At 43.7% G+C, this 12,328-nt stretch overlaps 2 protein-coding genes across 2 annotated transcripts in view; both read left to right on the top strand.

The window, feature by feature from the left end:
- sh3tc1 (SH3 domain and tetratricopeptide repeats 1) overlaps positions 1–7,745 on the top strand; it is a gene marked incomplete at its 5' end in the record, with an annotated part of 46,740 nt that extends 38,995 nt beyond the window's left edge. The window contains 2 exons of the mRNA XM_080023126.1: positions 3,304–3,500; positions 7,407–7,745. Of these exons, the coding sequence (XP_079879252.1) occupies positions 3,304–3,500; positions 7,407–7,661 (452 nt within the window). The 3' untranslated portion in view covers positions 7,662–7,745. The remainder of the gene's footprint in view (positions 1–3,303; positions 3,501–7,406) is intronic.
- A 3,755-nt stretch (positions 7,746–11,500) lies between these two features.
- The window catches only part of htra3b (HtrA serine peptidase 3b), a 35,642-nt gene continuing 34,814 nt past the window's right edge, over positions 11,501–12,328 (top strand). The window contains exon 1 of the mRNA XM_080023631.1: positions 11,501–12,326. Within this exon, the coding sequence (XP_079879757.1) occupies positions 11,912–12,326 (415 nt within the window). The 5' untranslated portion in view covers positions 11,501–11,911. The remainder of the gene's footprint in view (positions 12,327–12,328) is intronic.

Below are 12,328 nucleotides of genomic sequence, written 5' to 3'. Positions count from 1 at the left end.
TCCGGCTAGACCGCAGTAGAGGCAAAGGTTCCCCACCCGGCGTCTCTCCTTCTCCTCTGAGGTGAGGCTGGACCTGCCAACCCGCATGAGAGAGGCCTCACTCGTGGGTTGACGGGCCGGAAGAGCTGGCGGCCCGGAGGAACATGGAAGACGGGTTGCTGGGCGGCGCTCCACTTGCTCCACTTGACGCCTCTCTCGCTGGCGGGCCTGGATGCGTCTGTCGATATGGGAAGCAAGCTCAATGCTGCCATCGAGAGAGGTGGGCAGGTCGTGGGAAACTAGCTCATCCTTCACGTACTCTGCTAATCCCATCAGGAACACGTCAATCTGGGCTGCCGGGTTCCACTCGCTCAGTCGAGCCTGGGTGCGGAAGTCGATCGCGTAATCGACCACAGAGCGGGACCCTTGACTGAGACCCAGGCTGGGCCGGTGCAGGTGGGTCCGGGGAAGCAGGTGGCGGGATGAACTGACCAAGAGCGATGGCGAGCTGCTGGACCTGGGCCACTAGCATGGTGAGCCCTTGCTCCTGGCTAGCCGCTGCTAGCCGAACGTCCGCTGAGGTGGAGGCTAGGACAGCCTCCTGGTGTTGGAGCTGTGACTCCACCCTTCCCAGGCGTGCCAGCAACTCGGGGTTGTATGCTGGGTCCATTGTTGGCCAGATTGTATTGTAACGGGGGTGGTTAGGACCCAATTGCAGCACAAAGACAGGCAGGAATATTTGGTAATGTATTTTATTTGTAGAGCAGATGGAAGACAGGCAGGGGGCAGGCAGGATACATCGTCGGGGACAGGCAGGTTCGATAACGAGGAGTGCAGACAGAAGACAGGCGGAGTGGCAGGCAGGATACGTGGTCGGAGCGAGGCAGAGTCGGTAGCAGGGAATCAGTCTGGAGAACGCTGGAGAGTCTGGTGCAAGCATCGAAGACAATCTGGCAATGGGTGACTGGTGAGAGAGGCATATATAGTGGTAAGATTACAGATCTGGAACAGCTGTGTGCGCAGGTGAATAGAGTTGGGCTAATGGGACCGGTAAGGAGAGGGAGGGGAAAGTAGAAGAAGGCGGAGATCATGACAATGTATGTACCCAGAATTTTTTACTTTTCAGCCAAAACACACAATGTTGTGAGCTAAATCACAACATTTAAACTCAACAAATTGGGAAACAGAATTTGCAAACACAAGAACAAACAAATACAATACTTAAAAGTTATACTAGGATACACCAAGTCACCAAGTAGGCATCAGAGATCCAAACCCAATATTATTGGTCCCTCCTTACTGAATATTCAAGAGACCTTTAATAAAAGTTAATAGAAAATAATAAATGAAAGTCAGTTTCAAATATAACAAAATGGAATGTACAGTAAATAAAAGCAAAGAATGATTACACTTGTTAAAATTGGATAAAAATGTAAATGTAAAAATGTGTTTTCAGAAGTGATTTGAAAGAGTCTTCAAAACGCCCTGCCTGAGTCTAGGAGTCCCCACCCCAAAAATAAATTTAGTCCTGAGCGTAGGCTTTGGAACAACCAAGAGGGCCTCAACTGAGGATCTCAAGCTACTGTACACACTGTCTAAAAGTCCTGAAATATAGCTGGCGGCTTGACCAAGGAAGGCTTTAAACGTTATCAGTAGAATCTTAAAATCAATTCTAACCTGTGTAGTTGACCATTGTATAGATGCTGAAATGAGGGAGATATGCTCCCATCTCCTTGCTGTAGTTAAAACCTAACTAACCTACTGTATAAACTGATTCACGAGACAGCCGAAAAACATGTCTTTAGAGATGGAACCCATCTGATCCAAAATCGGTATCGGGCACCGATACTGACATCATTCACTCATCCGATATCGGACTGATCCATGTGCCATTCCAAATTCCATTCAATAGCATGCGCTGGACCATGAACTGCAAACCCTCACTGCACAGCAGCTGTGTTGCAGGACTTTTTTTTATTTATAAATAAATAATTGATTCAAAATGATTTTTTATTTGCTTTGTTTGGAGAAAAGATTGCTCTAATCGGAGCTGCGGAACCGTGCGTAACGCCCCCCTGTACCAAATTTGAGCATTACAATTTTGAATATATTAAAACATTAAAACTAATAAAGCATACAAATTCGAATTGTGTTATAGAGGAATATCTGCACCACTTAGCACCAATAATAATAAGAAAAGAGCTCTGCTATCGAATTCAGTACTGGTAACGGCACATTTTTGTTGGAATCGTATCGGAACTGAAAATCAGTGCATCTAATATTTTTATCTAAAATGTAAGATAACCTTAAATGACATGTGGATGAAGGGATTTTGTCACTTGAAATACTTTTACATATGCTTTAAAAAAAATCATGTAAATGTATCAGGGGAGTATAAGGGAGTTTTCCTAATGACTGGAGCTCCTGCACGACTGAGTGGCCACACCGCATCGCTCGAAATGCAGAGATGCATGCCTGCCTCACATGCATTATTATACTGTGGGCATGTCCATTTCAAGTTTCACAAATTTTCCAAAAGCAGACTAACAAAAGCAGATAAATAAGCCATAACTTGGGGAGCAGTTACCACATGCCACACGTTCCACACACCCCTAAGCAGTCAATCGCTCCTGCCCTACCAGCTTTGCTTCCTGCTTTGCTACATGCTTGCTTGCAGCAAAGCAGGAACTTACTCCATCCTCACTCCTTACTCCATCCTCCTGTTTGGCTCTACTCTTCTATCCAATGGGGGGATTCAAGTGCATCACTCCAATATTTCTAGCTCATTAAGCATGCCTGTTTTCTGTATACCATGCGGGAGTCATGAGCAGTAGAGCCCCGACACCAACCTCAAACTATGCTAAATAAATAAGGATCATTTTAAATTAAATATCAAGAGAATAACAGGAATCTTATTAAGCTTTTTATAAAATGTTGAGCACTGGAGCGGCGGTAAAGTCCGACTCCATGAGCGCAGAGTGAGCTATCTGTGCGCTCAACTCCGCTCACATGCTCTGGTCGCATCAAGTGAGTGGGGGCTTGCCAGATTCGAACTGCAAGGTGTGAACTGGCAATGCTACAACACCAACCCATTGAGTTTAACCGGCGAATTTCCCCCAAAACTTAAGTATCCCTTTAATCGACCAGATGTCGACGAGAGAGAACCACGCCCAGCTGTTAAACGGAAGGTCAATACTGACTCATTGAAGCAGGTTGTAATACGCACTGAGGGCTGGACCTGCTGCGTTTGTTGAGGAAAAAGCGGATGAGAAAGCCCTCAAATGTACCGTCTGTGAACCTTTCAACTTTACAAAAAACCCACAGGCGAACATCTGAACGAGCGGCTAGCTTACCACCGCCTGGCCTCCCTGTACCACCACCTGGAACAGTTTGAACTGGCTGAACACCACTACCTGAAGGCCTTATCGCTGTGCCCTACACCGCTGCAGTTCGACGAGGAGACCCTGTATTATGCCAGGGTTTACCAGACGCTGGGGGACATCATATTCTACCATCTTAAGGTGAAAAGATTGAAGTGTTTACAAATTTACCAAATTATTTGTGCTTTAGAGCAGGGGTCAATACCACGTATGTATGCTGAATACCACGTAGTCTACTGGTATTTTCTGTCATTTATTTGCCAAATCCATCCATATCGTCCTTTGGAATACAGACATTTCAGATTGAAATTAACAGCAATACCACACCAACCCAACAACCCAACATCAATACCAACAAATACCAGATTTTTGTCTCATGTTTGTGGCTAGCTATATTCTGAGACATACAAACTTGCCATTCGATGCGCCTTTATTGTTAAGTTGAATAAGTCCATACGGTTCCATACAGTCATTCACTTTCACAGAGCCAGAGTACAAACAGCATGCATAAACACCATGGGGTTTTCTGGCATCATTTGACAGTGCCAAGAGAACTGTTGCATAATCTGTGAAAATATCTGCGAAATCAAATGCTTCCATTGGCCGAACATTTTCTTCACTATTACTTTTAGTTGAAACTCAATCCCACATGAAATCAACCACCTGCAGTCTTGATATTATCCCCACCACATTTCTTAAAGAGGTGATTGACACCATTGGACCCAGTATATTATCAATTATAAATAGCTCCCTCTGTTTTTAAACATGCTGTCGTCCATCCTCTTTTAAAGAAACCTAACCTTGATCCCTCTGTTCTTAACAATTTTAGGCCCATTTCTAAACTTCCATTTCTTTCAAAGGTTTTAGAGAAGGTGGTATCAACCCAGCTTTCGGCTTTTATGAGTCATAATAACATCTTTGAGAAATTCCTGTCTGGCTTTAAATCTTTACATAGCACTGAAACTGCCCTCCTCAAAGTAACCAATGATATAATTGTAGCAGCTGACAGGGGGGAGAGTGCAACCTTAATTGTTTGAGATCTAAGTACAGCCTTTAACACTGTAGATCACGCCATTTTAATTGACCGTCTTAACACCTGGATTGGCATCAAGGACACTGCACTTGCCCGGTTTTTATTCCTACCTTTAAGAAGGATCTCCATAGGTAACGACTCATCTTCTACAGCTCAAATTACCTGTGGTGTACCGCAATGTTCTATTTTAGGTCCAATTTTATTTTCAATCTATGTGCTGCCTCCTGGCCAAATTGTCCAAAGACACAATGTCTCTTTTCATTGACGACACACATATATACCTTCCTCTGAGCCCTGGTGACCCAAACAGCCTAGCTGCTGTTGTAGATGGTCTCAATGATATCAACTGTGGGATTGCGCATAATTTCCTTCAGCTTAATAATTCAAAATCAGAAATCATATTGTTCACTCCCCCTAATTCTACCAGTCAAATTGAGAGTGGCCTTGGCAGTCTGTCCGCAAATATGAAGTCTGTTGCCAGAAACTTAGGGGTACTGTTTGACTCTGACCTTAACTTTCAAGTCCTAAGTCTGCTTCCTTCAACTGAGAACCATTTCAAGAATCAAACCAATACTATCACACAGCTGGCTTCCTTCCATTGGCTCCCTGTTGGGTTCAGAATCGATTTTAAGATTTTACTGATCACTTTTAAAGCACGTCTGGGTCTGACTCCAAGCTACACAACATATGCTGACACCAGTGTGCAGCCTCAGATCCTCAGGCGGGCGGGGCCCTGTTCCAAAGTCTAGACTTAAAACAAAAGGTGACCGTGCCTTTTCGGTCAGTGCCCCTCAACTTTGGAACGACCTGCCTGAGGAGATACGGCCGGTAGAGTAAGTGACTTATTTTAAATCACTTCTCAAAACCCATTTTTCTAAATCTGCTTTTATGCAATGTCGACCCCTTTCTATATCTATTTTTTTTACAAACTTATTTATTTTATTATTTTTTTCATTTTATTTCTATTTCTAATTATCATATTGTATTTATTTATTTTTTGTCTCTTTATCTGCTTTTACAATTCAATGAATACATTTATTTCCTGTTCATTAATGTTCCTTTGCCTTTTAAATTCCTGATCTGAACACTCTGTTTTTATTTCATCTGTTAAAGCTTTGCAAACTGTTTTTTAATGGTGCTATATAAATAAAGCTATTATTATTATTTATTTATTATTTACTTAATTATTTTTTTTTTGGGGGGGGGCGGGGGGTGAACTACAGAACCGACTACTGTAGGTAACTGGTAAAATGATCTAATGGAATAAACTTTCAGTGTGAGCAGCAACTAGATGAACTGTTAGTTCAGCTCTCAAAAATGTACAGAAAACTTCTCAGAAATGTACAGTATGAGAATATGCATATAAAGACCCAGATCCAAAGAGACAAATCGTTTATACCATAAAAATCCAAGCAGTGAACACAAAAGCTCTAGGCTCAAAATCTTAACCCCTTACTTAAAAAGTTACGTTTAATAGAATGGAATTTCATGGCTCCTGTATGGAAAAGATCCTCCTCCCATGCTCATGTTCTCCATGTCGCTTTGAGGTGGTTCAAGGCTGGGTCACGGCCCAAGGCACCCAACTTTTTTAACACCATGTGTTTTAACACCCCTTGAGCTCAGCTTTCATCCCCACAGCCTCTCAACCTGTAACCCCTCGCCTCAGACATCTGTGGTCCCACACTAGAAAAAATTCACTCCACCCCTGGTGTTTATGGCAGTGAGCTTTACCTGATTTGTGGATGTCTGTTGGATTATCTCTTAGTCTGTATTTTTGTTGATCCGTGCTTGAACTGATGACATAATCTGTCACTTCAGAAACATAGAGGCTATATTTCTCCACAGGGATTTGAATGAGGGCTAGATGTCGAGTTCAGCTGAACCTAGCGCTAATTTACCCTGGGAATGGTGGGGATAAGGGTAGACCTGTTTAAGGGTAAAATAAGTGATGTTTTATTTGCTTGATGTGCAAACTGACTATGATATAGCAGTGGGGGTTCGCGAATGTTGTTCATCAATGCCAGTCCACTGTTACCTCAATGGCTGCAGAGATTTCAAGCTCTCAAAATAGGCAGTCTGGCCTGGACCATGCCCCTTACCCCCACACCTGTCATCTACAGCATATCGCCACTTAATCGCTGCCCCATGAACTACACCACTTGTATATCCAAACTGGTTTTATTTTGGTTTGCTAAAGCATGGACAAACATTCAGCTACCAACCAAAACCTCTGCTACGAAGGCTAAGAAACCTCACCGAGGTGAAAGTCACATTTGGCAATGTTGTTGTAGTTTTTCTTCTTTCTTTCTCTAGTTGTCGCTATTTGTCCCTCATTGTCCAGTGTTATTGATTGTGCCTTTAACGTAAAGATATGTCGTTAACATTTTTATCATTGTTGAAATTACCAAGTATTGACGATGAAAATACATTGAAACCCATACAGGCGTGATCTAGTTAAGCCACATTTTAGCCTAGACCTATGGAGAGGTATTTTCAATACCCTTCCAACCAAAACAATATTCAGTTGGAGGAATGGAGTGGGATCCAATCCAAGGAGACCATAGTCATTGTACTAACCCCAGTTCTTCCGGTGTTTACACCGGACCATCTTAGTTTTAGATGACTTTAGAAAAAGAAAAGACAGCTGTAATATTATTGAATCAAGGCCAAACAGCCAGTGAATTATATGGAACAAACTGCTAAATGTGCTAGAGTAGGGGTTCTCAACCATTTTTGGCCCAGTATCGCATATTCTACTTTTATAATCTCATAGAGCACGGAGGGAGCTCATATTGATTCATCACACCTATGTAACAATTTTTATTATTCAAAATATATCAATTAAAAATCAATATTGTAACATGCCAGTCTTAGATAGATAGATGCATGTTTCACCTACATCTTTTAGATTCAAGTCCTGTGCTGTTGGACGCAGGCCTTAATAAGAAAATATTAAGTGTAAATATCATTCTAGTCAAACTGAACACCATTTCACTCTTTTTGGCTCTCCGCAGGATCCTCATGACGCTGCTGGATACTACCACCTCGCTCTGGCTGCTGCCATGGATCTGGGGAACAAGCGTGCTCAGCTGCAGCTGTGCACCCGCCTGGCAACCATCTACCATAACTTCCTGGTGGACCGGGAGCTCTCACTGTTCTTCTATCAGAAGGCAAGAGCATTCGCCACAGATCTGAACGTGAGGAGAATCAACCTCGCACCAGACCAGCAGCTCGGCAGCAACTTTCCGTACAAAACTGCAGGTCGATAGCCGCGAGGATGTGAGCCCAGTAAAGCCCTCCAAACTCAAACTCTCACTGACTAAAAAGCTCCACAGGTAGCAAACCAACTTTGGGCAAACATAACCAGTTTGGTTGGCTCCTGGGCCAGTTGCTTGATCCAATGATGGCCTACATTACATTGATTTTGAGATACTACAGATAATATAAATAAAAAAAATGGAAATAAATAAACTAATAAATAAACTGTTGAGCGTTGAGGGTATTTTTATACTGTACCTCTGTTTATAATTTTGCATTAGTGTATTATTATTATTGTGTAAGACAAAGCTGAATTGAAGCAAACATCATATGCCAGAGATTTCTATGAAAATCTGCTCTTCAAAACGATGCCTCGGTCTGCTGCTGTGATTAAGTGGTAAACTTGGAAGAAAAAGAGAGAGAGAGACAGAGACAGAGAAACAGGGAGAGAAAGAGAGACAGACAGACGGCTTTGGACAGAGCAAAAGACAGACGGAGGGAGAGGGAGTGAGCAACAACTAAGTATATGAAACTATTATAAATTGGCTCCTTCATTTCACCAGTGTTTCTCTTGGCATCGTTTGACATTCTCAACCTGATGAACTCTGAATCCAGCATCAGATTCCAAATATTTGTGCGTGTTGGACTGTGTATTTTGTGTCAGCAGAACAATGGGTCTACATCTTAGAGATCTACATCTTAGCTCTACTAATACATCCGCATACACACTATCCACCACGCCTCTGCCATCCATTTCTTATCTACGTCCCAAGCCAGTGTTAACATCTGATGGCCGACTGCCAGAACTAACTTGGCCGAATGACTGATCGCACCGTTTCTGTAGGTTCTTACGGTGACGGCTGGTTTTCACGGGATATTGGATTTCCCTTGGACTGGAGAGTTTGTTGAAACAGCACCTTGAAATACCTTTGATCCTCTGAGGTTAACTTTTCGTGAACCCTTTTGGCCAGCTCATTTTTGTCGACTCAGACAGCTTCAGTAATGAGTGTGATCTAGAATATCAGTTAAGCCCTTTCCCAAGTAACATAGGGTGGATAATACTTCCAAATAACACTCAGTTAACAGTGCTGTTACTTTGAAAAGCAAAAGTACTCCAAAATAACACTCGAAGTACTGTTACTTTGAAAAGCAATAGTACTCCAAAGTAACTTGGAAAGGCTAAATAGACTAAATCATATAAGTAAAACTACTTCTCCAATTAAGGAAGGGCAGAAAAGTATAGCTGTTCCCACAAAGAAGGCATTTAAGTTAGAACGTGAAATGTAAGCCACTGGATCCTTGTGTCTGACATTTTTTCTTTCTTTTAAAGAAAAGTCTTAATGACACTGAATATTTCCCAAATTTCTGTGAGAATTAAATTTTTCCCCTGAGTAACCCATCCCCATCACTAGTGTTATGCTTGCAACTATATTGTATCTACATTTATTACAAATCCTAAACTTACATTGTGACTTTTGTATTCAATCCTGAGACAACGGAGCACTTATTTTGTAATGGTCACATGGTAAAATGTCATAGAAAAGTTTTCTTTTTGTTTTGTTTTTGAGTAACATGTGAATAAATTAAAATAGATATCAAAGTGAAACTATTTTAAATATATAATTGAAAATTTTATTAAAAATTCCCATATTTTATACATTTTTTAGCTTTCAATTGTTATGCACATGCTCCTCTAACTGCTCCTAGATGCTGTTTCCATTGTTGGTGATGGGCCCTGCCTTTCCCAACAAGAAACCATGAAGTGAAAGGCAGCCATGGCGAATGTGATTGTGGTGTGGGGATGGTCTGGTTGAGCAGCCACACCTGACCTGGATCTAGATGATTGGGTCAGAATCGCTTTTACCTGTTGAGCACCAGGTAAAAGCCCCATCCCCACACTCACTCAGGATAGGAGCCCTGTCATGACATGTTCTATCTGCTCCTGGCTAATTCCAACTAGCCTCCTCTCTACAATAAACTGCTGTCTACAACCTGTCGTCTTCTGTGTCACTGTGCTGGAGGGCCCTGCAAACTCACTTGGAAGGTGTGTGGCAGGAGAAACTGCCACAGTGGCACCTGTGCAGGGCTCTCCAGCACGGGGAAGGGACACAGAGGGGCCGTCCGCAGATGACCTGGAGCCACTAGCGGATCAACAGCAGCCCCAGCACCAACCCTCTCTCTACTGGCAGCAGCAGCACCCATGGGTCCAGCGGAGGGCCGGGGGAGAACCAGTCACAGCAACCACGATGGGTCTGCAGCTAGATCCTCCACTCAGCAGCCACTGCTGGAACCATCCAGCAGCCCAGCAGCCAGACCACCCCTTTCGGCCAGGAATTCTCCCTGGACTCAGTTTGGCGTTGGGGGTATGTGATGTGGGGATGGTCTGGTTGGTCTGGTTTCACTGTGCCAGAACTGCCACAGTGAAACCAGTGTAACTCAATGTGGTCAGTAAAAAAAAAAAAAAAAAAAAAATCCCCAAATATCACCTCAAGTGAATAAACAAAACACTTAAATCGATCAGAAGATATACCACCAAGAAAAGTGACCGTAATGATGAGGGTAAAGCTGGAAGTTAAAAAAAAAAAAGTTATTATGGAACATGTAGTGTAATCGACCCAACACAGACAATTTAAGGGATCCCCAGTTCCGTTTAATATTAAAGGAGATTTTATACTTCAGTGTATGTAGTTTGTATGTATCTGACCAGAAAACCCATTTCCAAACATTTTTGAACAGTAGGCTGAAAATCTATTCCACATTAAATTATCCTCTGTATTATTTTAATCGTTATATCTACATTTTACCAATTTGTTTTAGAAATATATGTAAAGCAAAAAGTAATGGTAGTAATTATTTAAAAATCTGGAGCCAGCAAAAGAAAACAATGAGGGGAAAAAAATTCTCAATTTCCATTTTTTTCCCATTTTAATCTAACAATTTGGATTTTACTCTCTAAATACAATTGTATCATCTTTAAGAGGATTAAGGGCGACATTAAAAAAAAAATCAGAATTCTGAGATTAACCTCAGAATTCAGATTTTTTTTTTTTTTTTTTTTTCTCGAATTGAGATTATGCTGCATTCCAATAAAAAACAAAACTCGGAAGAATCAGACCTACTGTTTCGACCTTTTCAAATCGGATGTTCGAACCTTATTTTTATCTGACAATACGTACGTCTTCTACCTAATCTGCTGTGGTTTACTGTAGTTTAACTCCTGTCCAGATGCGTGTGGAATTTACATTTTTTGCCAAACAAACAGCCGGTGTCCATGTTTTGACCGAACAAAGGCATTTACCGATTTCCGGTAAATTTCCGTCGTTCACGAACTATCCGTTGATTTTGAACAGCTCTTCTGTAGGAACGAAAGGGACCGAGTCGTGCTGGGCGATGAGCCGTTGTTTACGGGCCAAGTTTGCGACACTATGTCGTGCTTGTTTGTTTTGGTTGCCGTCTCCTGCCGCCAGCGTATGCCCCCCCCCCCCCCCCCCCCCCCCATTTAAGTCTTACATTTAAGAGCGAGATAATCCGTTTTATAGCGCCCGCTACCCCGCCGCCGGGAGGTGCCCTTGCTGAAAAGGAGCGCACCCACTGTCTGGTCTTTAGCGCAAAGGTTCAGATGGCATTCATTTGATAAAGCATTGCGTTTCAATACGTTATTTTACTGTTGTTATTCGTTTGTTGAAAAATATTGTTTCATCGTAAATTTGTACGTGTTATTCACGTTTTAGTAATCGGCCAAATGGGGCAGATTCGCAACATACACACAAAAGAACGCAGAGCTTTTCTTTTGAACGAATCTTTTGAGCCATACGAATCGATTCTCGTCAAAGAGCCGTCATTCCCAGTGCAACGGTTCCACGCGTCTGGGATTCGGAGAGGTTTCCGGACCTCGCCCTCCGTCGCCCGGCTCCGTGGGATGGCCCACGCAACCGCCGTTTAACTTTCAGTGCGGAAACACCGACGGCACCGGCAGCCGGTCGACGTCCAGCAGATCGCTGCTCCACAGCCCGGTTTTTACACGATTTGGTACGAACGATTACGCACGCGTCCCTTGTCGATTTTTTTATTATTTATCGCGACCTACCCCCCGGGGAGGGCACCTGCCGTTCTGTTCCCAGAACCCCGGAATTTAAAAGAAACCCGACAGAGCGATGCGTAAAAGCCGGTGCCCCCTCGAGATTCCACAGCGAACATGATCTCCATTTAAGTGGCTGTCCCCCCCCCCATTCCTACCGGGGAAAAAACGATCCTTCGAGAGATGCGGATGATACTGTTCGTCGCCGTTTTGCTTCCGTTCGGGGAGTTCGGAGACGCGGAGCCCAAAGCGCAGTGCCAGACGCGCTGCGACGTCAGCGCTTGTCCGAGCCCCGGCTGCCCGGGCGGGTACACCCCGGACCGCTGCGGCTGCTGCCTGGTCTGCGCCCGGGTGGAGGGCGAGCCCTGCGGCCGCCAAGCCGATCTGCCCTGCGGAGACGGCCTGGAGTGCAAGTACCCGCTGGGGAAGCGTCTGTCCAAGGGCTTCTGCCAGTGCCGAGCGGCTCTAAAGGTCTGCGGGAGCGACGGGAGCACTTACGGAAACGCGTGCCGGCTGAAGGCTGCCAGCAGGAAGGCTCTGCAGCAGGGGCTCTCCGCCATCAGCCAAGTCCAGCAAGGATCCTGCGTCAACAGCATAGGT

The sequence above is a fragment of the Zeus faber genome (genome assembly GCF_960531495.2).
Source record: "Zeus faber genome assembly, chromosome: 22".
Taxonomy (NCBI): Eukaryota; Metazoa; Chordata; class Actinopteri; order Zeiformes; family Zeidae; genus Zeus; species Zeus faber.
This window is presented reverse-complemented; position numbering and strand designations above follow the sequence as displayed.